General features: G+C 42.7%; 1 protein-coding gene across 1 annotated transcript; it reads right to left on the reverse strand.

Annotated features, from left to right (window-relative positions):
- Positions 1–12,811: 12,811 nt before the first annotated feature.
- ARL13A (ARF like GTPase 13A) lies at positions 12,812–25,078 on the reverse strand. Its single transcript, XM_068962501.1, has 8 exons — positions 25,020–25,078; positions 24,589–24,659; positions 20,307–20,562; positions 19,343–19,448; positions 16,829–17,013; positions 16,136–16,226; positions 15,736–16,042; positions 12,812–12,867 (listed from the first exon to the last, which is right to left on the reverse strand). Exons 1-8 carry the CDS (start codon positions 25,076–25,078, stop codon positions 12,812–12,814), a joined length of 1,131 nt encoding a protein of 376 aa, XP_068818602.1.
- Between the last annotated feature and the right edge of the window lie 627 nt (positions 25,079–25,705).

Below are 25,705 nucleotides of genomic sequence, written 5' to 3' on the forward strand. Positions count from 1 at the left end.
AGTGTGTGTGCCCAACCATCCTGGTTTGCCTATGATTCTCCTGGTTTAACACTGACCCTAAATCCTGGAGAGTCCTCAGTCCTGGGCAAACCGGGATGGTTTGTTTTCTTAAGAAAAGCTAAAGTGTTTAGCTTTCCCTTCCAGCCCCTGAATTTCCTATAAACTGGAAATTGTTGGGTTTAGAGGCTTGATTAGATCCAGTTTTTTTTTTAATTTATTTTTAAATGGAGGATAATTGCTTTACAATGTTGTGTTTACAATGTTTCTGCTGTACAACAACGTGAATTAGCCATAATTATATATATAGCCCCTCCCTCATGAATCTCCCTCCCCCCTCCCCATCCCACCCCTCTAGGTTGTGACGGAGTGCCAGGCTGGGCTCTCTGTGTTATATGGTAGCTTTCCCATTAACTGTTTTACACCTGACAGTGTGTATATGTCGATTCTAGTTTCTCAATTCATCCTACCCTCTCCTTCCCCTACTGTGTTCACAAGTCTGTTTTCTACTTTTGCATTGCTGTTCCTTCCCTGCAAATAGATTCATCAGTACCATTTTCCTAGATTCCATATATATGCATTAATATCTCAGCTGGTAAAGAATCTGCCTACAATGCAGGACATCCCGGTTTGGTTCCTGGGTCAGGAAGATCCCCTGGAGAAGGTCCCCTGGAGAAGGGATAGGCTACCAACTCTAGTATTCTTGGGCTTCCCTGGAGGCTCAGACAGTAAAGAATCTGATTGCAATGCAAGAGACCTGGGTTCGATTCCTGGGTTGGGAAGATCCCCTGGAGGAGGGCATGACAACTCACTCCAGTATTCTTGCCGGGAAAGAATCCCCATGGTCAGAGGAGATTGCCGGGCTACAGTCCATGGTGTCACAAAGAGTCGGACACAACTGAGCAACTAAGCACAGCAGATGATATTTTTTTTCCCCTTTCTGACTTAGTTCACTCTGTATAACAGGATCTAGGTTTATCTACCTCACTAGATTCAGTTTTGATAAGAATGCTTCATAAATATTCTGCATACTTCATGTAGCATTCCATTAAGAGGTACACACTGACAACTGTCCACTCATAGTAAAGGTGGTGGTTAAGGTCATGGCCCTCAGAACTCTCCATGTAATTTTAATTTTCTCTTCCTAATTAACAATGAACCTGGAGGGTCGGACACGACTGAGCGACTTCACTTTCACTTTTCACTTTCATGCATTGGAGAAGGAAATGGCAACCCACTCCAGTGTTCTTGCCTGGAGACTCCCAGGGACGGGGGAGCCTGCTGGGCTGCCGTCTATTGGGTCGCACAGAGTCGGACATGACTGAAGTGACTTAGCAGCAGCAGCAGCAGACTGTCCTGTTCCTCAGTTACCTCTCACCTAAAAAATTCAGCATCCATCAGTTATTGTTTCCTGACTCAGTAATTTTTTCTTCTAATTTTTAAAATGTATTTTCTGATTTTGTGATTTAATTGGGGTTGCAAAATGATGATTTTCTAATTCAGTCGTCCAGTCTACATTTATTAGCTGGCATTCTTCTGTAAAAATGAGCTTTTTCTTATCCATAGAATATGACCCAAAAGGGCCAGGTAAAAGCCAGATTCTTTCCCCTCAAATACCAATTTTCAGAGCAAGTTGATATAATAGTTACTTTCAATAGTGGAGAGGTAGATTTATTTATTTTTTTGGATATCACTTAATTCAGTGTTACTTAATGTTTTCCGTCCAGTTCTGTCAATTTCTTTGTAATGCTCAAATTTTTTCCAGTTTGGCCAGTGGGAGTCCCTTTAGTCCTTTAGACATGCTTCCATGAGTCTTTGATCACTAACTTAAATTCTGACAGAAAATTCCTGGGTTTGTCATCCATTTATCTGCCTTAGTCCTGAAATCAGCCATTTCCAAGGAGCCCTGATCCCTTTTATTAGAGAATGGTATTTAGAAACCAAGATCTGGATGCTGGATGTTAGAAGCAAAATCTAATAGCACTGTATTCCAGTCTGTGAGCTACGAAACATAACTGTAATAACCAACTATCCTGATTTACTTTGAATCTGGGACTTTCAGTGCTAAAACCAGAAGTATCCTAGGCAAACCAGACAAGTTGGTCACCCTAAATTGGTCATGTTGATTTTTATTATTATTTTTTCTTGAAGTATAGTTGATTTATAGTTCATGTAGTTAATACCTAGTAATGATTAAGGGAGAATAGTAGAAATTGGGGTTTGTGGACCAGTAGTAGCTAAAGTACCTCTAAATTCTCAGGAAATTCATCAAGGGTTTATACTAAATGATCTCTTGCAACTGTAAAATATCTAGGTCTAGGATAACAAGCTTCAGTGCACATTCAGTTCAGTTCAGTCCAGTCGCTCAGTCATGTCTGACTCTCTGTGACCCCATGAATCGCAGCACGCCAGGCCTCCCTGTCCATCACCAACTCCCGGAGTTCACTCAGACTCACGTCCATCGAGTCAGTGATGCCATCCAGCCATCTCATCCTCTGTCGTCCTCTTCTCCTCCTGCCCCCAATCCCTCCCAGCATCAGAGTCTTTTCCAATGAGTCAACTCTTCACATGAGGTGGCTAAAGTACTGGACTTTCAGCTTTAGCATCATTCCTTCCAAAGAAATCCCAGGGTTGATCTCCTTCAGAATGGACTGGTTGGATCTCCTTGCAGTCCAAGGGACTCTCAAGAGTCTTCTCCAACACCACAGTTCAAAAGCATCAATTCTTCGTTGCTCAGCCTTCTTCACAGTCCAACTCTCACATCCATACATGACCACTGAAAACACCATAGCCTTGACTAGACGGACCTTAGTCGGCAAAGTAATGTCTCTGCTTTTGAATATGCTATCTAGGTTGGTCATAACTTTTCTTCCAAGGAGTAAGCGTCTTTTAATTTCATGGCTGCAGTGCACATTAGTATCACCTTTAAAGATACTGATCCCTGGACCTCAGATATTGCAGTTTAATTGGTTTAGGGGGGGACTCAGGCATCTGTATTATTAAAATGCAACCCCACCCCCAGTAATTCTCATGTGCAGCCAGGGCTGAGAACCAGTGGTCCATGTGGGGCTCTACCTTTCAAGGTGTGGTCCCTAGACCAATAGCATTGGCATCACCTAGGAGCTTGTTTGAAATGCAGACTTCGAGGTTCCACCCTAACTGGATTAGGACCTCTGAGGGTGAGACCCAGCTTTTTGTGTTTTACTGAATGTGTGTGATTCTATTGTACACTCAAGTTTGAGAACCACTGGTTTAGAATGACAGTTCGCAGCCTTGGTTGTGTCAACTGAAATAAAAACACACAACCTGTGAGCTGTGAGTTCAGTTTTATTTGGGGACTTACTGAGGGCTGTAACCCAGGAGATAGCCTCTCAGATAGCTCTGAGGAACTGCTCTGATGAGGTAGCCGGGGAGAAGTCAGCATGTATGTGATTACGGAGGAGGGGGTATGAGTGATCAAGCACACATCCCAGTAGAAGGTTGCTGGTTGTCACGAGGAACAGATATCCCAGTTAATGATTTTAGTGCTTTTCTGGGTATGGGAAGATGCAAAAACCTGAGGACATAAAATTTTTTCCTGAAAATATCTAACTATAAGCCTTTTTTCCAAGAGCACAGAGTGCCTCATTCCTGACCTTTGCCCTGAATTCCTTTCGGGGTACTTTAGGTAGGAGTGGATGGTGGGCAACATTGTTTTATGGTTGCAACATTAGAATCATCTGGGGACCCTTTTTTTTTTTTTAAAGAATTTTAAAGCAATTTTTACTTTTAAAAGTATTTTTAATCAAGGTATGTGTTTTAATTTTTATTTTTATTGGAGTGTAGTTGGTTTACAATGTTGTGTTAGTTTCAGGTGTAAAGTAAAGTGATTAAGTTACACACACATACACATACTATATGTAAAATAGATAATTAACAAAAACCTATTGTATAGGTAGGTATGTGTGTATGTGTGTATATATATATATATATATATATACACACACACACATATATACACATATGTGAAAGTGAAAGTTGCTCAGTCATGTCTGACTCTGCGACCCCAATTACTATACAGTCCATGGAATTCTCCAGGCCAGAATACTGGAGTGGGTTGCCTTTCTCTTCTTCAGGGGATCTTCCCAACCCAGAGATCGAACCCAGGTCTCCTGAATTGCAGGTGGATTCTTTACCAGCTGAGCCACAAGGAAAGCCCATATATATATATGTCTTTTTTTTTTCAGAATCTTTTCCCATATAGGTTATTACAGAATATAGAGTTCCCTCTGCTATACAGTAGGTTTTTGTTATCTATTTTACATATTATATATATATATATATATAGTAAATATATAGTGTGTATATGTTAATCCCAACCTCCTAATTTATCCCTCTCCCTCACCTTTCCACCCGGAGATATTTTAAACAGATTTCTGGGTGTCATCCCCTCAGAGATTTTGATTTAATTCACTTTGGGTGTGGCCTTAGCATCATTATTTTAAAACCTTCTGAGATGGCTCTAATGTGTAGGTAAGGATGAGAATCATGTGCTAGGGTTTTTTTTTTTTCCCCCTACAAGCCCAGCATTTGGCTTGATGAGTAAAAATGCATATCAAGTTGCAGATAAAAACTAACTAGTTGAGGTATATGTATAACAGATTCACTTTGTTGTGCAGCAGAAACTAACACGATATTGTAAATCAACTACACTCCAATAAAAAAATTAAAAAACCTAACTAGTTGGGTAATGTGTAGGCCAAATAACTTGCTTTTGTGGTTTCTCCTTGTCTATATCCATGCAGGGTCTCTGAGCACTGGTTTGCAGTCCTTTGCAAAGGTTTTCATCCCTTTAAAGCACTTCCTTTTCCATTCTCTCTGCAGTTATTTTGGTAGGTGTGGTAGGAAGTTAGGCATAGAACCTTCAGTTGCTAGTGGTCTTAGATAAGCCTTAAAGTTGACTCGCATACATGACAAGAAAAGATGAGCTCATTTTATTGATATTAAAGTAGGACAGTTATTCTAAGGGTTTGTCCTCAGTCTGCTTCCTACCTGGTGTCTAGAACTGGCTTCTCATTAGGCTCATCTTAGAGTTGCTGAACCTCTGAGTGCAAATTTTACCATCACCTTTACAGGTGTGAAGTTGCACCCACAACCATGCTTCCCAGTCTTGGCTGCACATTGAATTACCTCTGGGAGCTTTTCAGAAAATCCTAGTTTCTGGGACTTGGGCGCTACCCCTGCTGCTGCTGCTGCTAAGTCGCTTCAGTCGTGTCCAACTCTGTGCAACCCCATAGACGGCAGCCCACCAGGCTCCCCCATCCCTGGGATTCTCCAGGCAAGAACACTGGAGTGGGTTGCCATTTCCTTCTCCAATGCATGAAAGTGAAAAGTGGAAGTGAAGTCGCTCAGTTGTGCCCTACTCTTAGTGACCCCATGGACTGGAGCCTACCAGGCTCCTCTGTCCATGGGATTTTCCAGGCAAGAGTACTGGAGTGGGGTGCCATTGCCTTCTCTGGGGGGCTACCCCTAGATCTTCTAATTTAAGTAGTCTGGGATGTGGCCCAAGCATCAGGATTTTTAAAATATTCCCTGAACGTGATTATAATGTGAAGCCAGTGTTGCTTACTTGCTTGCTTGCTTTCTAAGTTACTTCAGTTGTGTCCAACTCTTTGTGACCCTACGGACTGTAGCCCACCAGGATCCTCTGTCTGTGGGATTCTCCAGGCAAGAATACTGGTATGGGTTGCCATGCTCTCCTCCAGGAGATCTTCTTGACCCAGGGATCAAACCCATGTCTCTTACATCTCCTGCATTGTGGATAGATTCTTTACTGCTGAGCCACAGAGGAAGCCCACAGCCAGGATTGCATGTGTGTGCTAAGTTGCATCAGTCATGTCTGACTGTGTGACCCAATGGACTGCAGCCTGCCAGGCTCCTCTGTCCGTGGGATTCTCCAGGCACGAATACTGGAGTGGGTTGCTGTGCCCTCCTCCAGGGGATCTTCCCGACCTAGGATTCAAACCTGTGTCTCTTCTGTCTACCCGCAACCACTAGCGCCACCTGGAAAGTCTGCAGCCAGGGTTATGATCCTCCAATAAGGGCCATTGTTCCCAAATTTGTCTGCACATTAAAATCCCCTGGGGATCTTTTAAAACTTCCAAAACCCAAGCCACACCCCAGATAATTAAATCATTTCAATCTCTGGGGGTGGACACAGGCATTAGTAATTTTGAAGTTACCCCAGTGATTCCCATATGCAGCCAGCATTGAAAACCACAGGATTAGGGTATTTGATGTTTGGAGGTTGGGAGAGAGGAGAGAATGATTGTCATTTGCTGAGATTTAACTTTCAGCCCTTCACTTTTAAAATCACATTTCCAGTTTATAATTTACAGGGTCATCATTGTCATTTTTCTGAGAAATATATTTCAAAATAGCATGCCATAAAGTACAGTCATGAACCAGTTGAAGCTCCCTTAGAGCTCACCAATTAATGCAAGTGCAAAGGACAGTTGAAATGGAGTATAATTATTATATACCAGACTCAAGCATTTCCATCAGCTGATGTGGTTTCATTGTTATATGCATTTACATATATAGTTTTCCTCAAAGGAGACTAAGTGGGTGGGGAGGGATGCTGACACCTAGCCCAGAGCCACAGAATGGAAGAATATGTCAATATCCTCTAGTTCATTTCTGTCAGAGATCCTCAGGGTACACGGAGGGAATTTAAATATATAAAGGTGTGGGGATTCACTGTTTGCATTTACTGCTCACCTTGTAACCAATCCAAGGAATACCTAAAGAGAAGAGAGAGCTGTTATTTAGCTCTTTTAGGGTCTTTCTCCTTCAACTAGAATAAGATTTGAGGGAATAAGGACTGTTCACTATTCTATTTCTGTCCAGCACCCAAGCCAGTGTATGAAATGCAGCAGGTGCTCAGAGCAACAATATAGCATGCTGGCCAAGCTGACCAGCTGTGGAATCAGGCTGACCTAGTCTTGAATTCTGGCTGCATCTCTTTTACGTGCCGGATGACTTTGGGTGAGTTACTTAACCTCTGTTCCCTGCCCCTCTATCTGTAAAAGAATGGTAATGGTACTTACTTCATGAGATTGTTGTGATTTATTCAGTGAAAGAATATTTGTGAAGCACTTTGCAAATTGCCTGGCACCTAGTTTGCATGGATTAAGGGGGGAATTATTCTTAATAATCCAATTATTTGTTGAAGGAATAAATGGATATCATAGCCTCATTTCCCTATCCTCTCTTGAGATTAACAAAGAGTCAAAATAACCTATTCAATTTGGTTTCTGTAAGATTTCAATACTTCATTTCAGGCAAACAAAACCAAACACCCATTGGAGAGAGAGTCCCTTCTGTGCTGGTGTGGGTGTTTCTCAGCATTTATGTTACAGTCAAATATTACAGCTTCTAGTTAGACGCTTAAATACAGTCTGAAGAAAAATGACACATAGGCAACAGATAAGGCCATCCTGCTCATTTTGTCACCCTCATAATATTGGTTGCTAAAATAACCCACTTGTCAAATCCCTTTGTACTACTGTGAGAAGTGCTGATGTAAGACATGTTTTCTGAAAATAACCATGATGAGAGGTGTCACAAATTCAGAGCTTTGGTACAGAAGTAACAGAGTTCCTTCATGAGTTTCTTAGAATAGCTCAGGATCGTAGATTGGCCAGACACTTACTGGCTTACCTGTTTCACCTCCTAAAAGGAGAATCGTTTCTAGGTTTGTTTGTTTTTTAAACTAAACTACTATAATCACTGCATAGAATCCTGGATTAGACCCTGCACAGAAGAAGGACATTATTGGAAAAACTTGTGAAATCTGAATTAAGTCTATAGTTTTAATAAATAGTATTGTGCTAATGTTAATATCATAGTTTTGATCAATCTACCAGAGTTATATGCATCTTAACGTTAGGGGAAGTTGGGTGAGGGATATATGGGAACTCTTCATACTGTATTTACGAATCTTCCATAAATCTAAAATTTCAGAATACAAAGTTCTTTTTTTAATAAAGAAAAGTCTACACATAGTCTTTTAAAAACTAGATGTACTGATTGAAAGCTAATTCTAAAAAAAAACCAAGTCTGGGCAGGGCTTGAGGCCAGGGCTCCAGAAAGAGAATAGTGCTTACCCAGACACCCATATATGTGCTAGATGTTTGGCTAAGTGTAATAAGCACTACTGGAGACAAGGGTGGGGCTGGGGGAAAGCATTTAGCAATTCTTCAATAAGGGATTTCTGGAAGCCTATCCAAAAATAGTTCCTTTCTCTCATAAGCTAGCTTAGTTCAAAACCCAGCAATCCCACTTAAAAGAGGTCCAAACACATGTTTCCTTAAACTCCCATATTGGAGCTTGGTGGACTAGGTGTTTTGAAGGAATTTTTCACTGAAGTGCTAAACCTGAAATGGTGTATATGTGCTCAGTCACTCAGTCACATCCGAATCTTTGTGACTTCATGGACTGTAGCCCACCAGGCTCCTCTGTCTGTGGAATTTCCCAGTCAAGAATACTGGAGTGGGTTGCCATTTCCTACTCCAGGGGGTCTTCCCAACCCAGGGATCAAACCCATGTCTCTTTTTGTCTCCTGGATTGGCAGGCAGGTTGTTTACCACTGTGCCACCTGGGAAACCCATTTTAAAGCATCAGCCCCCTTAGCATTAAATTCTTATTTATTTCCTGAATCAAATAATTCGCAGAGTTAACTCCTATGTCACTTAAAAGGCAGATGCTTTAGTAACCTAGCATAACCAGCACAACAATTTTGAAAAGTGCATTATAATTCATGTTGATGTATGGTAAAACCAATACAGTATTGTAAAGTAAAATAAAGTAAAATAAAAAAAAAAGAAGGGGATGTATACAAATACGGGAAAAAATAAAATAAAAGACTGTGATATTAAAAAAAAATACAAGGTGTTGTTGGGGGTAGGGGTGGAAACTCAAAGGACTCTGGTACTCTTCATTCTCTTTGGTACTTTAGGGACGAATTATTCGATGTGTGTTTTCCATACTTCTGATCAGCATGTGTCCCTATTTCCTATTGTGCTGTTTTCATGTAACATTATTTCACATTCTGGCTCCCACCTGCACAGTGCACATAATTGGCATCTTTAATGGCTGTGTAATATTCCATTATATCAAATAGCAGGATAGTCCTTAAGGCTGGGCTCATTTTTTTGAGCAGATAAAAAAGGCCTGCTGTCTCTTAGCACCAGAGGTCTATTTTAATTCCTGAAAGTGGTGACTAGCAGGAGCGTGGGATTGTGTGGGATTCTTGAGTCATCATCGCCCAGCACAGTTTGAGCACTTTGTTAACATCGCTTTGCCCACCACCAACCAGCAGAGCCTCCTGGGCTCCTGGGACCTGAGCCAGGCACTCCAGGAGCACTGGAGTGGAAGTACAAGCCCCCTGACTCCCACAGCCCTCAGCTGATACGGTCTCCCTCCCAACAACAGGAAGTTTCTGCTGCTTTCTCTCTCGCCTGGGATAATAACTCCACCTGTGTTTCCCATAGAGCTTGCTATAGAGAAAAAGCCAGGGGAGTGGGAGGATGGATTATTATAGTTAAAGGAATAGGCATGGGTCAGAGGTGCCAGGGCTGTAGTTCTTTTAGGCGCACCTGTGAAAATGAAGTGGGATGTTGGGATGGTGGGCGATAGAACACCTATTCTCTACACCCTTTCCTGTCAGAAATCCAAGTTTGGGCTATCCAATGAAGAGTTTACAGGAGTGAATGACAAAGCAGTGAATCCCAACTTGAGCCCTACCCTACCCATAGCCAATGGTGTTTTATAGTTAAGAATGCTAGTTGGCAAAATTCTCCTGAGTGGTGTATTTAAGTCTTGCCAGTTGCAACTGCCTTGAAGATGAGTGGTTTTAATAGGATACTGGGAGGAAAGAGTGATATTTGAAACACAACTGGGATGGTTCAAGCACCGAAAGCTCAAATTTCCAGGGGATTTGTGACTAGGTTACCTGTTCTTGGTTTCCATATCCAATCCCAGATCATCACAGTTCTTCCTTAACTCTTAACAGTGTACTGAATCTCTGACCCATGTTCTGCAGATCATACTGGATACCAACCCTACTGATTGCACACTAGTAACAGTATATGAAGAGTGGTGACAAGATTTCAGGAGTTAAAACCATTCAGAACACAGCATCTCTACCTATACACATGGAATTCTCTAATCCAAAAGCCCAGGCCTGTCTTGCAAGACGAAATGGACAAGTACCCAGAGCCACACAGGGCTCGTTGAATGATGAGCCAGGGTCATATATTTGAAGTGTCTCTGACAGGAGCTAGACTTTAAAAGTCCTGGAGGAGGCAGGCCAAGACCTTGACAATGAAAGGAGAGAAACTCCAAGGCAACCACTTGCCTGAAAGAAAATTTGCCCCCAAGGCTCAAGAAGCTCTCATTAATTTTGGTCCTTGGGCTGCCACACTGAGACAGTTTGTAAGACCTTTGTTTTTTGGCAAATTTTAGGATTCTCAAAGACAAGGCTCTGGGAAGTGGTGGTTGGCAGTGGTTATAGTCACCCTGTGCTGTGCTATATACTTAATCACTCAGTCATGTCTGACTCTTTGTGACCCCATGGACTGTTACCCATCAGGCTCCTCTGTTCAGGGGGATTCTCCATGCAAGAATGCTGGAGTGGCTTGCCATGCCCTTCTCCAGGAGTTCTTCCCAACCCAGGGATCAAACCCAGGTCTTGCAAGTGGGTTCTTTATTGTTTGAGCCACCAGGAAAGCCCATGAATATTGGAGTGGATAGCCTATCCTTTCTCCAGGGGATCTTCTCAACCCAGGAATTGAACCAGGGTCTCCTGCATTGCAGGTGGATTCTTTATCAGCTGTGCTACCAGGAAAGCCCTATAGTTACCCTAGATTCCCTATACTCTTTGTACTTTAGAATCTAAGATGTCTCTCCTTGGGTTATTCTTTGCAGATAAGAGGATACTTCTTCCAGTATGGAAGTATAGCTATCTGATGATCTAAGATCCTCCCCTAATCATAATAGTAGGTAACATTTCATGAGCTACTTATTATGTGCCAGGCACTCTGCCTAGCATTTTGGCCCTGGCTTGTCCTCTTTGATCCTCAAAACAAGCCTGTGAGGTATGTGCTCTTCTTCTTGTCTTCACTGGGGGTAATTGCCAGGTCATCCAGCTTGATAAGGGGTTTGGAAAGTATGGCAACACCCTGCAGCAACCAGATTATTCACTCAAAATAAATAAGGTTTTCCTGGCTGTATTGAAGGGATATTCTTTAAATATTTTTGATTAATAGACTTTCTGTAGGAAACTTTGGTTGACACTCAGGAACACATATATTGTAGAAAGGAAATTATGCCAATATACTGAAATTCAGTTTTGTCAGAGGTTGTTTCAACCTAAATTCTCCACCCTGCTCATATTTATAGATAGCACTCCTAATCCCTTTTAGCCATACTTTCTTCCCCTCTTGGCTGAGAAAGTATGCCTGCCTCAGACATAATGCTGCAAAGAGCAACATGAGTGAAGAACCTTGGTTTGTTGAATTATAGTCTCCTATCTGGTAAACTCCTCTTCAGTAAGAGACATCTGCTACATCCCTGGGTTGGAATGACTGTCAGCAGAATTTTCCAGTAATATTTATTGGACAAATTGGAGGGAATGTAGGTGGGGTCAAGATGGGCTTCCCAGGTGGTGCTAGTGGTAAAGAACCCACCTCCCAGTGCAGGAGACGGAAGAGATGTGGGCTCGATACCTGGGTTGGGAAGATCCCCTGGAGGACGGCATGGCAACCAACTCTAGTATTCTTCCCCAGAGAACCCCATGGACAGAGGAGCCTGGTGGGCTATAGTCCATAGGGTTGCACAGAGTCGGACATGACTGAAGTAACTTAGCAATTATGCAAGCACAAGTCCAAATGGGTCAAGAGTGTCCAGAGAAGACCCAGAGAGGGTGTAGTATATTGGGGCAGGGAAGATAGCACACTAGCTCAGGTACACAGGAGGTCTGGATTTTAGGAACATGTCTGTCAGTAGTCAGCTCTACAGTCTTCAGCAAGTCACTTAACCTCTCTGTACCAAATGCCTAATCTGTATAACAATTGGGATTGGACTGGAGGTTCTTTAAGATTGCTTCCATCGCCATGACTAATAAGCCGGACCTTAGAATCCTGTCAAAGACCCACAAAGTGCCTGAGGTGGTCCCCTTGGACATAAGGCCATATGCAATGCATAATAGCAAATGCTGCAGCCTTAGACAGTGTCTGGCCCTCCAGATGGGGTTGTGAGACTGATGGTTATTATGTGCCAGGTTTCTCTCTCTCAGAAACAATTATAGGCTAGTTGGTTTATACTTCCTGGTGAGACCATATAGGGTAGGAGTTAAGACCATGAGTTATGGAGTTGGAACTTGGTTTAGTCTGAAGAGCAGTTCTGTCATTTCATAATGGGTGCCTTGGGACAAATTGTTTGGCCTCTTTAAACATCAGTTTCTGCCTCTGTAAGATGATGGTATAGTAGAACTGACCTCAAAGGCTTGTGAAGATGAAAGGCAGGAATGTACGCAAACCGCTTAGCCTAGTGTCTGGCAGAATGGAAGTGCTAGCTCACTTGGGTCTGCCACTGCCATCAGTGTGCTTACTGCAGTCAACCTAATTCTTCTAACATGGGCATGATGAAGCGTCAACATTTGCCCTGGATATAGCTTTCTCTTCTGGGTAAAGTTTGAGAAAAGCATAAGAAGATCTTTCTGGCCTAAAGTAGCTTCAGAATCAGATCTGGGTTTGGTTCCTTGTTCTGCATCTTACAACCTCTGGGACCTTAGATAAGCTATTTTTCTCTGCCTCTTAATTTCTTCATCTGTAAAACAGAAACAAATATGCTGCCTACACCCATGGGTTTTTGTGAATAAAATAATGAATGTGAAGAGCTTAGTGCTATGTCTGACAACCAGAAGGCACTCAGGAAATGGGGTTGTGGTACTGATGGTGAAGTAGCAGCTGTAATCATAATGAATGATGATTCCCACCACTAACACTGCCCTCTCTGGGATGGACAGTTGAATGTTTTTAAGCTCATACAGTTTTTGCACACCTAACCTAAATGTTAGGAGAGATATCAGTTGCTATTTCTGAAGGGACAGCAAAAGAATTGTTGCCAGGCTTCACAGACAGTGGCTGGGAATTTAAAACCAAGTTGTTTTCGGAGGCGTGACTAAAAATGATTCCGTAGAGCATAATTCTCAGCAGAATAATGCCAGTCCCCTTCCACCCAAGAACACAAGGGGAGAAAATGTAGTTCTAAACTGACCCTGTACTTCTAAGACTCAATTGCAGTTGGTTACCCTTGATATGTTGCTCACAGACTTCATCAGGAGCATCTGGGTACAAAGATCTTCTGATCTTCTTTGCCAAGGTCGTCTTCATTCTTAAACTATTTCAAACTATTCTCAAACTATTCACTCCCCCTAACTATTTTTGAGCCTCTTGGTGGGGATGAGATTCATTTGATGGCTTGAAGATGTATATATGGGCACAACGGGAGTTCTAAGGGATATTATGTTAGAGTAGGTGGAATTATAGGGGGACTGTGGAGGTATTAACAGACAGAAATTTGAAAACTGAAAAATCTTAATGGTTCTGCAGATGAACCCATTTATAAAGGAGGGATATGAGGTGTTTCTTTTGATGTTCCTTCATTTTTCTCTTTAGCTCTCTGTTAAAAGTCTGCTAAAAGAAAAAGAAAACAGGTATCACTGCAAGCGAAGCTAGGCACCAGACTTCCTGTCCTTCCAGGTGAGGAGAGTGTTGCCTACTTTCCAAGGGGTGTAGATGGCATCCCACCAGGTGTCCCTCTCTGCCCTGACCTCATACTTGCTCTCCCTCTTGCTCTCTTCCCTTCACCTAAGGAATACTAACCACGTCAAAGGCTTCAAAGGCTTCATCGGGGATTGTCCAGTAACATCTCTGAGTCCCAGGTGTCCATTATCCTTTTTGCCCTTGGCTCTGAGGTTATAGAAATGAAAAATGCGTTTCAATTTTGGACAGAGACTTAGGAGTAGAATCAGACATCTAGAAAGACACTTCTTCCACTCTGCTGCTGGATTCCTGCCACCTTGCATCCTCCTTCCCAGAGCAGCACTTCTGTCCTCAGTGTTCCTGTCCAGGTCATCTTCATTCTTAAACTATTTCAAGCTATTCTCAAACTATTCATTCCCCTTAACTATTTTTGAGCCTCTTGGTCGGGATAAGATTCCTTTGATGGCTTGAAGATTGATGTATGGGCACAACGGGAGTTCTAAGAGATATTATGTTAGAGTAGGTGGAATTATAGGGGGACTGTGGAGGTATTAACAGACAGAACTAACAGCCCCCCTGTGTAGATGTAACAACCCAAGACTGAGGTAGCCTGAAGGGCCAGATTCTTTGGAGAGCAAAGGTGACATTATAAAATCGACAGTTTACCATCATGGAAACTGGGGCCAAGAAACATTTGAGATGGAGTAGCCATTAACAACAATGGGCCTTTAAATCCTCACAGCTTTCTTTTTTTAGTGCCTTTAGTGTATTGGGAGAAATCACATCTGATTATTAAAAAATTTCTGAGAATACAAAAATCCTAAGAAAGGTACCTCGGCTCTTCTAAAAATCACCTAGACTCTTACCCTTAGAGAAAACCACTGCTCATGTTTGGTGATTTCCCTCCAGATAGTCTGTGGACATATATACATCATGCTGTACATGGTGTACTTTCTATTTTCTCCAACAAAACATTGGGTTGTGGAAAACTTTCCATGCCAGTCAATATGTCAGCATTAGCCCTTTTAAGGTCTGCATAGTATTCCATTGTATCGCTGCACCATAATTTATCTAGCCATTCACCATTGTTAGACCTTTAGCTTGTTTCCAGCTTTTAGCTGTTATGCACGATGCTGTGATTGAACAACTATGAGCATTTTTTGTGTGTGTACTTGTCTAATTATCTTTGGCTACAATTCAAGACATAAAATGATTGGCTCATATGGTTTCCACAATTTTAAAGTTCTCTCTCTCTATATATATATATATATATGTATATATATATATATGCTGTTCTTGTTGTTCAGTTGCTAAGTTATGTCCCACTCTTTTGTGATACCATGGACTGTAGCCCACCAGGCTCCTTTGTCCATGGAATTTCCCAGGCACAGATACTAGAGTGGGTTGCCATTTCCTTCTCCAAGATATATATATATGGCACAAGAGACACAGGTTTAATCCTTGGGTTGGGAAAATCCCCTGGAGTAGGAAATGGCTACCCGCGCCAGTATTCTTGCCTGGGAAATCCCATAGACAGAGGAGCCTTGCAGGCTACAGTCCATGGGGTTGCAAAGAGTTGGACATAACTGAGCATGTGCACATGTACACACACACACACACACATAGAGAGAGACAGATGGAGAGTAGGAGGGAGACAGACAACCAAACTACTCTCTTTAAAGATTGTACCAATTTGTACGTCCATCACTGGAAATCATAACCTTTAAGATAACCCTACAGCCATCCAAACAAAGATCTTGGAGCATCGTACTGGGCTGCCAGATGGTACTCTCCAAGCACTTGATCTGCTTCTCTCCTGATCACCAACCATAGCATGAAAAAAGAGTTTTGGGCTCAAAACTCCTCACTTTAAATTGTGAGGAAAGGCCTTTATCTTTTCTACCCTAACTAATCAGTGATCCAGCCTTACCTTCAAAAAGATCATCCCCAGTATATGGGGCTGGGGGCTGAAAGTCATCACTTGGACCACAGTGAAGCTCGGGGGTGTTATGAGCTCCAGCAATGATACAAGCCCCAGCGGTGTTACCAGCTCCAGCGGTGTTATGAGCTCCAGTGGTGTTACCAGCTCCAGTGGTGTTATGAGCTCCAGTGGTGTTACCAGCTCCAGCGGTGTTATGAGATCCATTTCCCCCAGAATATTCACCTTCCTCCATGGGTTCATCTAAGGCAAGGGTTACTGATAGGTTCTTCTTGGGTCTTATTCTTACACCTTCTTTCTGTATATCAGCAAGATGAAGGAGAAAGTCAGTTGGTGCCCAAAGAGTTCAGAGATTGGTCCCTGAGGCAATAACATTTAATGAGCCACTTACTAGCAGGATTGACTTCAGAGGCTTAGGTTCCATTGAGTGTTGTCCTACATGCTGTCTATTTTCTTTGGACATTCCCATCTGGGTAGCAAAGCTGGAGAAGATAGAGAGGATAAAGCCATAGTGAAAACAGATTCAAGCTCCTTAATCAAATTCAACTATCCCCCCATCCCTGCCATGTGTCTTTTGACAATTAGAGGAACAACAGATGAAGAGGACATTTAGTCTTTTTATTCCTCAAAACCTTGATCACCTCCTGTTTCTTTTTCTTCTTCTTTTCTATATTCCTCTTCTCTCCCACCTTGCTGTATTATTGGAATGATCAGAGAATGGGAAGCGCAGAATGTGGAGCAGCTCCAGGATAGTTATCCATAGAATATTGCCAATAAGCTCCTTAAGGGGCTTGTGTTCCTTTTCTCCTCTGTGTAACAAACCAGAGAATAGAAACTCTGTTTTGGAGAAACTCTACTACTGATGATTTAACTCATCCCACTCAAATTGTGCCTAGGGGAGGATGTACCTAACAGTGTTGGGATGTTTGTGATCACTGCCTTCACCCCATTTGGGCCAATTGATCTCGAGAGACTTGCTCAGCACCTCACAGAATTCATGCTCCTCCCAGAACTCCCTGCTTTTGTTGAAGATTAACTCCCACATCTATTCTTATCAGTACACCTAACAGAGGCAGCTCAGTACCTGTCTGCTGGGGATCTTTCCTCAAATCCTCTAGTGCCACTGGAGGCTGCAATGGTTGGTGGCAGTGGCTGTTGGCGAGCACACAGCTCTTCATATTTCTCCCCAATGGCAGATAACAGCCAGTTCAGGCCATCAATTATAGGTTGATGGCTCCTTTGGAGGTCTTTGACAACTGAACAAGGTTCCTGTGACAAAAATAGAAGACTCTAGCCCAGGAGCTTGGGACCTCTGGGGCCCATAGTCTCAATCACCCTCAGCACACAGGTACACAGAAGCTCTGCTGTACCTAGAGAGGCTCTTAAGACTTCCTAAGAGATAGGAGAAAAGGAAAGATTATAAGCATCTGAATGCAGAGTTCCAAAGAATAGCAAGAAGAGATAAAGCCTTCTTCAGTGATCAATGCAAAGAAATAGAGGAAAAGAACAGAATGGGAAAGACTAGAGATCTCGTCAAGAAAATTAGAGATACCAAGGGAACATTTCATGCAAAGATGGGCTCGATAAAGGACAGAAATGGTATGGACCTAACAGAAGCAGAAGATATTAAGAAGAGGTGGCAAGAATACACAGAAGAACTGTACAAAAAAGGTCTTCATGACCCAGAAAATCATGATGATGTGATCACTAATCTAGAGCCAGACATCTTGGAATGTGAAGTCAAGTGGGCCTTAGGAAGCATCACTACAAACAAAGCTAGTGGAAGTGATGGAATTCCAGTTGAGCTGTTTCAAATCCTGAAAGATGATGCTGTGAAAGTGCTGCACTCAATATGCCAGCAAATTTGGAAAACTCAGCAGTGGCCACAGGACTGGAAAAGGTCAGTTTTCATTCCAATTCCAAAGAAAGGCAATGCAAAAGAATGCTCAAACTACCACACAATTGCACTCATCTCACATGCTAGTAAAGTAATGCTCAAAATTCTCCAAGCCAGGCTTCAGCAATACATGAACTCCCTGATGTTCAAGTTGGTTTTAGAAAAGGCAGAGGAACCAGAGATCAAATGGCCAACATCCGCTGGATCATGGAAAAAGCAAGAGAGTTCCAGAAAAACATCTATTTCTGCTTTATTGACTATGCCGAAGCCTTTGACTGTGTGGATCACAATAAACTGTGGAAAATTCTGAAAGAGATGGAAATACCAGACCACCTGACCTGCCTCCTGAGAAATCTGTATGCAGGTCAGGAAGCAACAGTTAGAACTGGACATGGAACAACAGACTGGTTCCAAACAGGAAAAGGAGTATGTCAAGGCTGTATACTGTCACCCTGCTTATTTAACTTATAAGCAGAGTACATCATGAGAAACGCTGGACTGGAAGAAACACAAGCTGGAATCAAGATTGCCAGGAGAAATATCAATAACCTCAGATATGCAGATGACACCACCCTTATGGCAGAAAGTGAAGGGGAGCTAAAAAGCCTCTTGATGAAAGTGAAAGAGGAGAGTGAAAAAGTTGGCTTAAAGCTCAACATTCAGAAAACGAAGATCATGGCATCCGGTCCCATCACTTCATGGGAAATAGATGGGGAAACAGTAGAAACAGTGTCAGACTTTATTTTTTTGGGCTCCAAAATCACTGCAGATGATGACTGCAGCCATGAAATTAAAAGACACTTACTCCTTGGAAGAAAAGTTATGACCAACCTAGATAGTATATTCAAAAGCAGAGACATTACTTTGCCGACTAAGGTCCATCTAGTCAAGGCTATGGTTTTTCCTGTGGTCATGTATGGATGTGAGAGTTGGACTGTGAAGAAGGCTGAGCGCTGAAGAATTGATGCTTTTGAACTGTGGTGTTGGAGAAGAGTCTTGAGAGTCCCTTGGACTGCAAGGAGATCCAACCAGCCCATTCTGAAGGAGATCAACCCTGGGATTTCTTTGGAAGGAATGATGCTAAAGCTGAAGCTCCAGTACTTTGGCCACCTCATGCGAAGAGTTGACTCACTGGAAAAGACTCTGATGCTGGGAGGGATTGGAGGCAGGAAGAGAAGGGGACGGCCGAGGATGAGATGACTGGATGGCATCAGGGACTCGATGAACCTGAGTCTGAGTGAACTCCAGGAGATGGTAATGGACAGGGAGGCCTGGCGTGCTGCGATTCATGGAGTCACAGAGTCGGACACGACTGAGCGACTGAACTGAACTGAAGAGATACTCAATGTTTACTCCTGAGAAGGTAAATGAAAGGTACAAAAGCTAGGTCCTTTAATCAAGTGTCATGTCTTGGATGTATAACCTCGGACAAGGCACACAGAGTCTCTGAGTCTTGGCTTTAACCATAAAATGAGACTACTCAAATTTCTAGCTTTAAAGAGCTATTTGGCAGGCCTAATGAGAAACAGATGCAAAAGTGTTGTAAGTGAGTGGTACTTATCACCGTTGAGTCAGAAATCATTACCATACTTGTGTCAGGGAGAGGCTTTGCCTGAGATCTGGCGTAGGAGACTAATTATGGGCTGTGGAAGGCATCAGCCTTGGTTGAGAGGACAAGGGAAGGGAGGGCAGGACACTTACCACTCGGCACGGAGACTTGTTCTCATTCATTAGTCTCTCCAGCAGCAGATATTCAATGATATCACCAGGCGGCAGGGCGTCCGTCTTATCCTGCTTGTTGGCCAGGCTAAAACCAAGCATTGGAAGATTTTGAGGGAAGAAGAGAGGATGAGTGAAACTGAGATAGAGACCAAGGGCAAGAAAGGAAAGGAAAGAGGGGGATATCCAATTCTGGTGCAGCTGCTCCATATCCAGGGACTAGCTTTTAAGCCATACCCAGTAAGGTGATCCAGACATTTTTCTAGCCAGCTCTCAATGGAGGAAAGAATAGCACAAGTAATCTGAATCCGAGATAATCCCCAAGCCTCATTTCTCACTTCTACACTACACCATCAAACTTTAATTAGAATTTCTAACTGGGATAGGAACAAATTTGGAGCTTTTATACCCTCCCCTAAACTCTGTTCATGCTTGAGCTGGGGGTGCTAACAAGGAATAAAAAAGGCTAAAAGGGGGTGGGGAGGATTGACAGGCCACCTGAAATATCACCCTGGAATAAGAGGTAGTGGCATAAGTCTCAGGCAGTCTGCCAAGGGAGCAGGCCACTGGCATTGACTATGCAACACAGGAGTTTTCTGCCTTCATCTCAAGGTCAGAGACTGAAGCCAGAAAAGAGAAGCAAAGGTAGGGACGCAATCTTCAGGAAGAGTCGACAAATGGGTGAGGAGGGTGTGCGCATTTCCCTTTGATGCTTGCCTTCAAAATTACCTTTGCACAATTAGATAACAGGTTCCCCCACGGCAGTGTCTGGTAGAAAGTGGCTCTTGAAAACAGCCCACAGAGGACTGAGCCACTACCCCTCAGCCAAAGAGGAGAGGCGGTCTACCTGGATGTGACAGAGAAACCGCCTAGCCTTCCTCTGTCTACTTCTCTTCTAAAGGCTCAGAATGGGAAGGGGAAATTGGACACAAAAGGAGAGTCTTACAGGAGGATGGGTTTCCCAGCCACTCTTTCATCAGACAGCAGGTTGGGTAAGATGACCTTCACTTCCTGCATGCGCTCCAAGTCGCTGGAATCCAGGACGAAAACAAGCCCATGTGCCTGAGCATAGAAGTTTGGCCAGATTTCGCGGCCCTGCATGTCTCCTTTCAGGTCATAGATGGAAACTTCATAATTATCCACCAGGACTGTGGTTAGTTCAGAGTTTGAACAACTGTCCATCCTACTACTACTAGGGAGTTCTGTGCATAGGGGAAGAGAGGATGAAAGAATTTGTTACATGATTATCTGGACCTTGATTAGAGCCTGCCCTCAGGAATCCTATGGAGGTGTCCTGCCATCCTGCTCATGCCGATTCATCTTCCTAAACTAGCACTTTGCCCATACTATCCTATCCTGGCTCAGTAACCTTCCTTGAGTGCCTGCTGCTCTGAAGACAGAATACAAACTCTTTTACCTCCTAACCTGCCAGATCCGTTTCTTCCCTGACTGGTATCCAGGGTCTCTGGTACCCAGCCTCTTCCTCCCTCTGCTTCTTGACTCGTGTGCCTCCCTATCCCCCATTCCACATGCATGTCAGGCTCTCCCTTGCCCTGGGCCTTCACAAGATACTATTCCTACTGGTTAGAATACTTTTCCACTACTCTGCTTGGTTAACACCTATTTTGTTTTTAAAAGGTCAATTCAGATCTTGTTTCTTCTAGAAAATTTTCTTAACTCACACTACCATCCCCAAGTCCGGATAAGGTGCCTTTCTTCTGGGCTTACCACTACCACAGCACATGTATGCTTAGTCGCTCAGTAGTGTCTGACTCTTTGTGGACCCATGGACTGTAGCCTGCTAGGCTCCTCTTTCCTTGGGGATCCCCCAGGCAAGAATACTGGTGTGGGTTGCCATGCTGTCCTCCAAGGGATCTTCCCAACCCAGGGATTGAACCCAGGTCTCCTGCACTGCAGGAGGATTCTTTACTGAGCCACCAGGGAAGCCCATGTTACAGTGTTATAAATTCTGTGATTTATTTATCTGGGTTATAAACTGCAACAGGATAGAAACGCTTTCAGTATTTACTATTATATATTCACAATGTCAAGCACAGAAACTGGCAGACAGGTGTTCAATAAATATTTGTTGAATGCATCTGATAAAGCTCTTCTCTCCCATCCTTTCTTTAAGGCCCAGCTCAAGTATCACTTTCTTTAGGAAGCCTCACTGACTGGCCCGGCTCTCACTTCGATCTCTAGTTAAGCACATGGTGTGTTAAACTGGTCCTTCACCTCATTCTGTGCACATCCTGCCTCCCCAGTGAAAATATAAGCTCTGTGAGGGAGGGGCTCCGCATTCCCTTACACATAGTAAGTGTTCAGTAAATTTTTATGGGGCCTGTTACTGTGGAGGAGAGTATGATGTCCTCTTCCTTTCATATCTCCTAGAAACCATGCCAAACTCAGACACCTTTGCCCTTTCAAGGCTATGGCCAGACCATACAGTCCCACAGGGCATCCCACCTCTCACTCAGCCCCCAGAGAAATGCAGTTCAGCATTTCTGTAGACACATTCCAGTCTATTAAACCAACAGCCTGGCTTAGATCTCTGCCCACATTAGTAGCAAGATGATTTTACAGATTCTCTACACTCATACCTGGGAGTTCTAAGACCAGAATCAGCTTCTTATCTCTAGTTTCAGATTTACATGGGACATTTTCTATAGGATTGCCAGAATAAGTTGCTTAGCTGAGAAGTCCTGCTTTCAGATCACATTTATGTGTATACATAATATGCCTCTGTATGTGTGTATATGTATATATTACATTTTACTATCATCTCATAATGTCCTCTTCTGATTTTATGTTAGTCAATTATTTAATTATAGTGTTCACAGAACATATAATTTTCATTCACAATTTTATGTTATTTGTTATGTCTACATTAGACTACTTAAAAATAATAAGTGAATAGGTTAAAACTCTAAAGGTAATTTTTAAATTGTGTTTTCTATATCCAAGCAAACTTTATGTTTTTTCCCTGTTATTTCTTTATATTTTCAACCTTACCAATTCTCCAATAATTCAGTCTATTGTTGGCAAACCCTAGAAACCATCAGAAGTTGCTCTCTGACAATGTACATTTCTCTTATTTCCTCTATTAATTTATAAACACTCTGAGGACAGGTACTGAGTCAAATCCATCTCTATATCCCTAGCAGAATGCTACATAAAACATAGTTTGGGGATCATCTGCTTTAGAGTTACATGGGGGTGATGGTTAAGTCCCACCCTGTGCCAAATGAATAAGAATCTATACACTTGGGACACAAGCATCTTTTTTTTTTTAATTTTTAATCTTACATCTTCTTCTCTCAGGTATCTTTATTTATTTATTTTTAGCAAACTCCTATGTTTAACAAAATCCCTAGGTGATTTTTCTCACCTTACATTTTGAGACTCACTGCCTTAAAGAGCAGTAGAATTTTTGCCTGTCTCAGCATTATCTGGCGCACTTGTTAAGATTTTTGATTCTCCAGGCCCAAATATCTGAACCTTCAGGTCCCCTGTGAGTTGGTGTGATTTTGACTTTTGGCTCTCAGTACCCACTGTGCACCAGGATCACCTGTGGAGCTCTTAAAACCTATGACACTAGGCCTCATTCTTTGAGAGAGAGAGAAATGGGGTGGGGCTCAGAAAGCATTTTCTTTTCAAGTTCGAAATATATAGCTAGGTTTGAAACTGCTTTAAACACCCTCATATGGAGCACTGCTGGTGCCCATGCTTGGATCCCTTGCCCCATATGACCACGCCAGACAAAATAGTTAGAGTGAATGATGTTGCTGGTAATAATGGCTTATGTCCCAAAATATTTTAGAGCCAGTGTCTTCAAATATTTACACAAGTTACTGCTTATAGATTGGAACTTCCTCCCTAGGCTATCATCTGTTTTCAGCAATTATAAGCATTTGCAGGAGCTCACAGGGGGCAAGACTTTGATGCTGGGAGGGATTGGGGGCAGGAGGAGAAGGGGACGACAGAGGATGAGATGGCTGGATGGCATCACTGACTCGATGGATGTGAATCTGAGTGAACTCCGGGAGTTGGTGATGGACAGGGAGGCCTGGCGTGCTGCGATTCATGGGGTCGCAAAGGGTCGGACATGACTGAGCGACTGAGTGACTGAACTGAACTGAACTGATAGGGGGCAAGCTATTGCATTTTGGGTACAGAGGAGTCTACTAGTCTCTGGAAGTCTTACATGGACAGAGGTGGCCTGAGATAATTCTTCAGAATGTGACATCAGTGGAAATTTGCTTCTTAGCCATAAAAATGTCTCTGTGAATGAAGTTTATGAATCATCCCCAAGTTATTCATCAAGCACAAGGCAAGTTAAACAGTAACAAATTAGACTGCAAGCTCTGTCTTCTAGGAATTAGAATGGAAAGCACATGCTATTCTCATAGGAAAAATAGCATAAGGCTAATTACAGTTGAGTGCTTCCCAACGATGGCTATTAGAAAAGCCTGGGGTGTTCTTAATATATTCTCAGGCCCCACCCAGACTGGATGGGAATCTAGGGGTGGTGCTGAGTTGGGCTCTAAAAATTATTCCCTTTATCAGTAACCTTGTGATTTATCTTGGCTCCTTGATTTTCTTGCTGCTTCTTACCTTAATTATCATTTCTGCCAATCAGAGATTTGGGAGAGGCAGAATCAAGTTTGCTGCCTGTAAGGTGGAATATCAGGCTGAACCACTGGCTGAAATGTCAAGGTATTAAACTGGAGATTTGGTATTAAACTTGCCTGTCTCTGAACTGACACCATTTCTCAAGCTCCAACCCTCTATATGAACTGTCACAAACAGTTTCACGTTATTAAACTTCTTCATCATCCCACACTTGTCTCTCTTATCTAGACCAAATTCCACATTAATTGAGCTCTGAAACTAGACACTGTTTCAAACTTGCTTTCCTTCCTGATCAACTGCAGTGCTTTGCATAGTCACAGTTCATTCAGACTGACACTGTGAAAAGACCTTCAATTAGGATATCTCGTAAAGGGAGCAGGTAACAGACATTACATAAACAGGCTGGTAACACCTGAGGAGAGGAGTGTATGTGTGTCTCTCTCTGTGTGTGTCTTGTTCATGTGTGTTGGGAAGTGTTTACCTTCCAATGAGGTAACTTGAGCGCCATGAAGTAAGGGTAGGAAGGCATGACATTTCATTGGTCACTGGGACCCAGGGGAGACCTAAACCAGTACCGAATGCTCTCAGTTCCTTACGTCTTTGGAACGCCTCCACAAGAACAGTTTTGCCTGAGTTGTCCAGTCCAATGATGATGATGACTACATGTCTAGAAATGGAAAAGAAAAATGAGTCACAGCCTTAAAAGTACTGTTAGTCTAAACAAAGAATTATACTTTTGGTGTTTGGGGCTCTGCCTGCAGTAGTCCCAATGCAGTCATAAAGGCACAGCCAGGTGGTAGAACGTGGAGTGGGAACTACACCCCGAAGCCTCCAAGGACACTTTGCTTCCTTGATTCACTTGCCTTGTAGAACTGCCATCCTTCCCCAGCCCTGCCCCTAATCTTGCAGACACTACCTAGTCATGCCCTAATAATATATGTCGTAAGGATCTGTCCTGTGAGGGACCATGGCTAGGTGCACTGGGGGAAATGGTGGAGCGGGTCCAAGGAAATAATCATAGTATTACCTTTCGGTCTCTTCAGCTGTCTTTAGGCGACACCAGCAGGAAGTCAGAAGCCGGAACATGATTCAGCTTAGTTCTTTAATATTAAGGGAAACAAGAAATCAGCCCATGGTTAACTCTGAACCTAAATTAGCTTATGAATATGCAGAAACTGATAAACAGACTGGGACTGTCAAAAGTCCATTATTTCATTCTGTCCAACCTTGTTTATGTCATGGGTGGGGTTCGGGGGAACCGATTATCATCAACTCTAGTGGCAAAACAGTGATTTCTTATTAAAGCAACCTACACAGGCATGATGGCATTAGGTGTGGCCTATCCCTTCAGCCATAGTTCATCCCTGTTAGGAATATCTTTATTCAACCTTGGAATTGGTGATGGGGTGGAGGATAATTTAGACAATTGCTTCACGGTTAATCCATGTTGTAGCATGTATTAATATTTCATTCCCGTCTATGGCTAAGTAACATTCCATTGTATGGATATACCACATTTTGTTTATCCATCCATCAATTGATGTTTGGATTGTTTCTACTTTTTGACTCTTATGAATAATCCTGCTATATATGTGTGTGTGTGCATAGGATTGTATAAGTTTTGTATGGACATATGGTTTCAGTTCTCTTGAGTATATAACTAGGAGTGTAGTTGCTGGGTCATATGATAACTAAAAAGCCTCTTGATGAAAG

The sequence above is a fragment of the Capricornis sumatraensis genome, chromosome X, assembly GCF_032405125.1.
Source record: "Capricornis sumatraensis isolate serow.1 chromosome X, serow.2, whole genome shotgun sequence".
NCBI lineage: Eukaryota > Metazoa > Chordata > Mammalia > Artiodactyla > Bovidae > Capricornis > Capricornis sumatraensis.

Bases quoted from the DNA above. Each gene is read 5' to 3' on its own strand.
- ARL13A (XM_068962501.1), bottom strand. From the start codon at position 25,078: ATGTTCCGGCTTCTGACTTCCTGCTGGTGTCGCCTAAAGACAGCTGAA. The intron at 17,014-19,342 runs GTAAGTGTCCTG...TTTTTGTCACAG, and splicing joins ACAAGTCTCCGTGCCGAGTG to GAACCTTGTTCAGTTGTCAA. The intron at 12,868-15,735 runs GTAAGGCTGGAT...TCTGTTTTACAG, and splicing joins TGGGGATGATCTTTTTGAAG to ATGAAGAAATTAAGAGGCAG.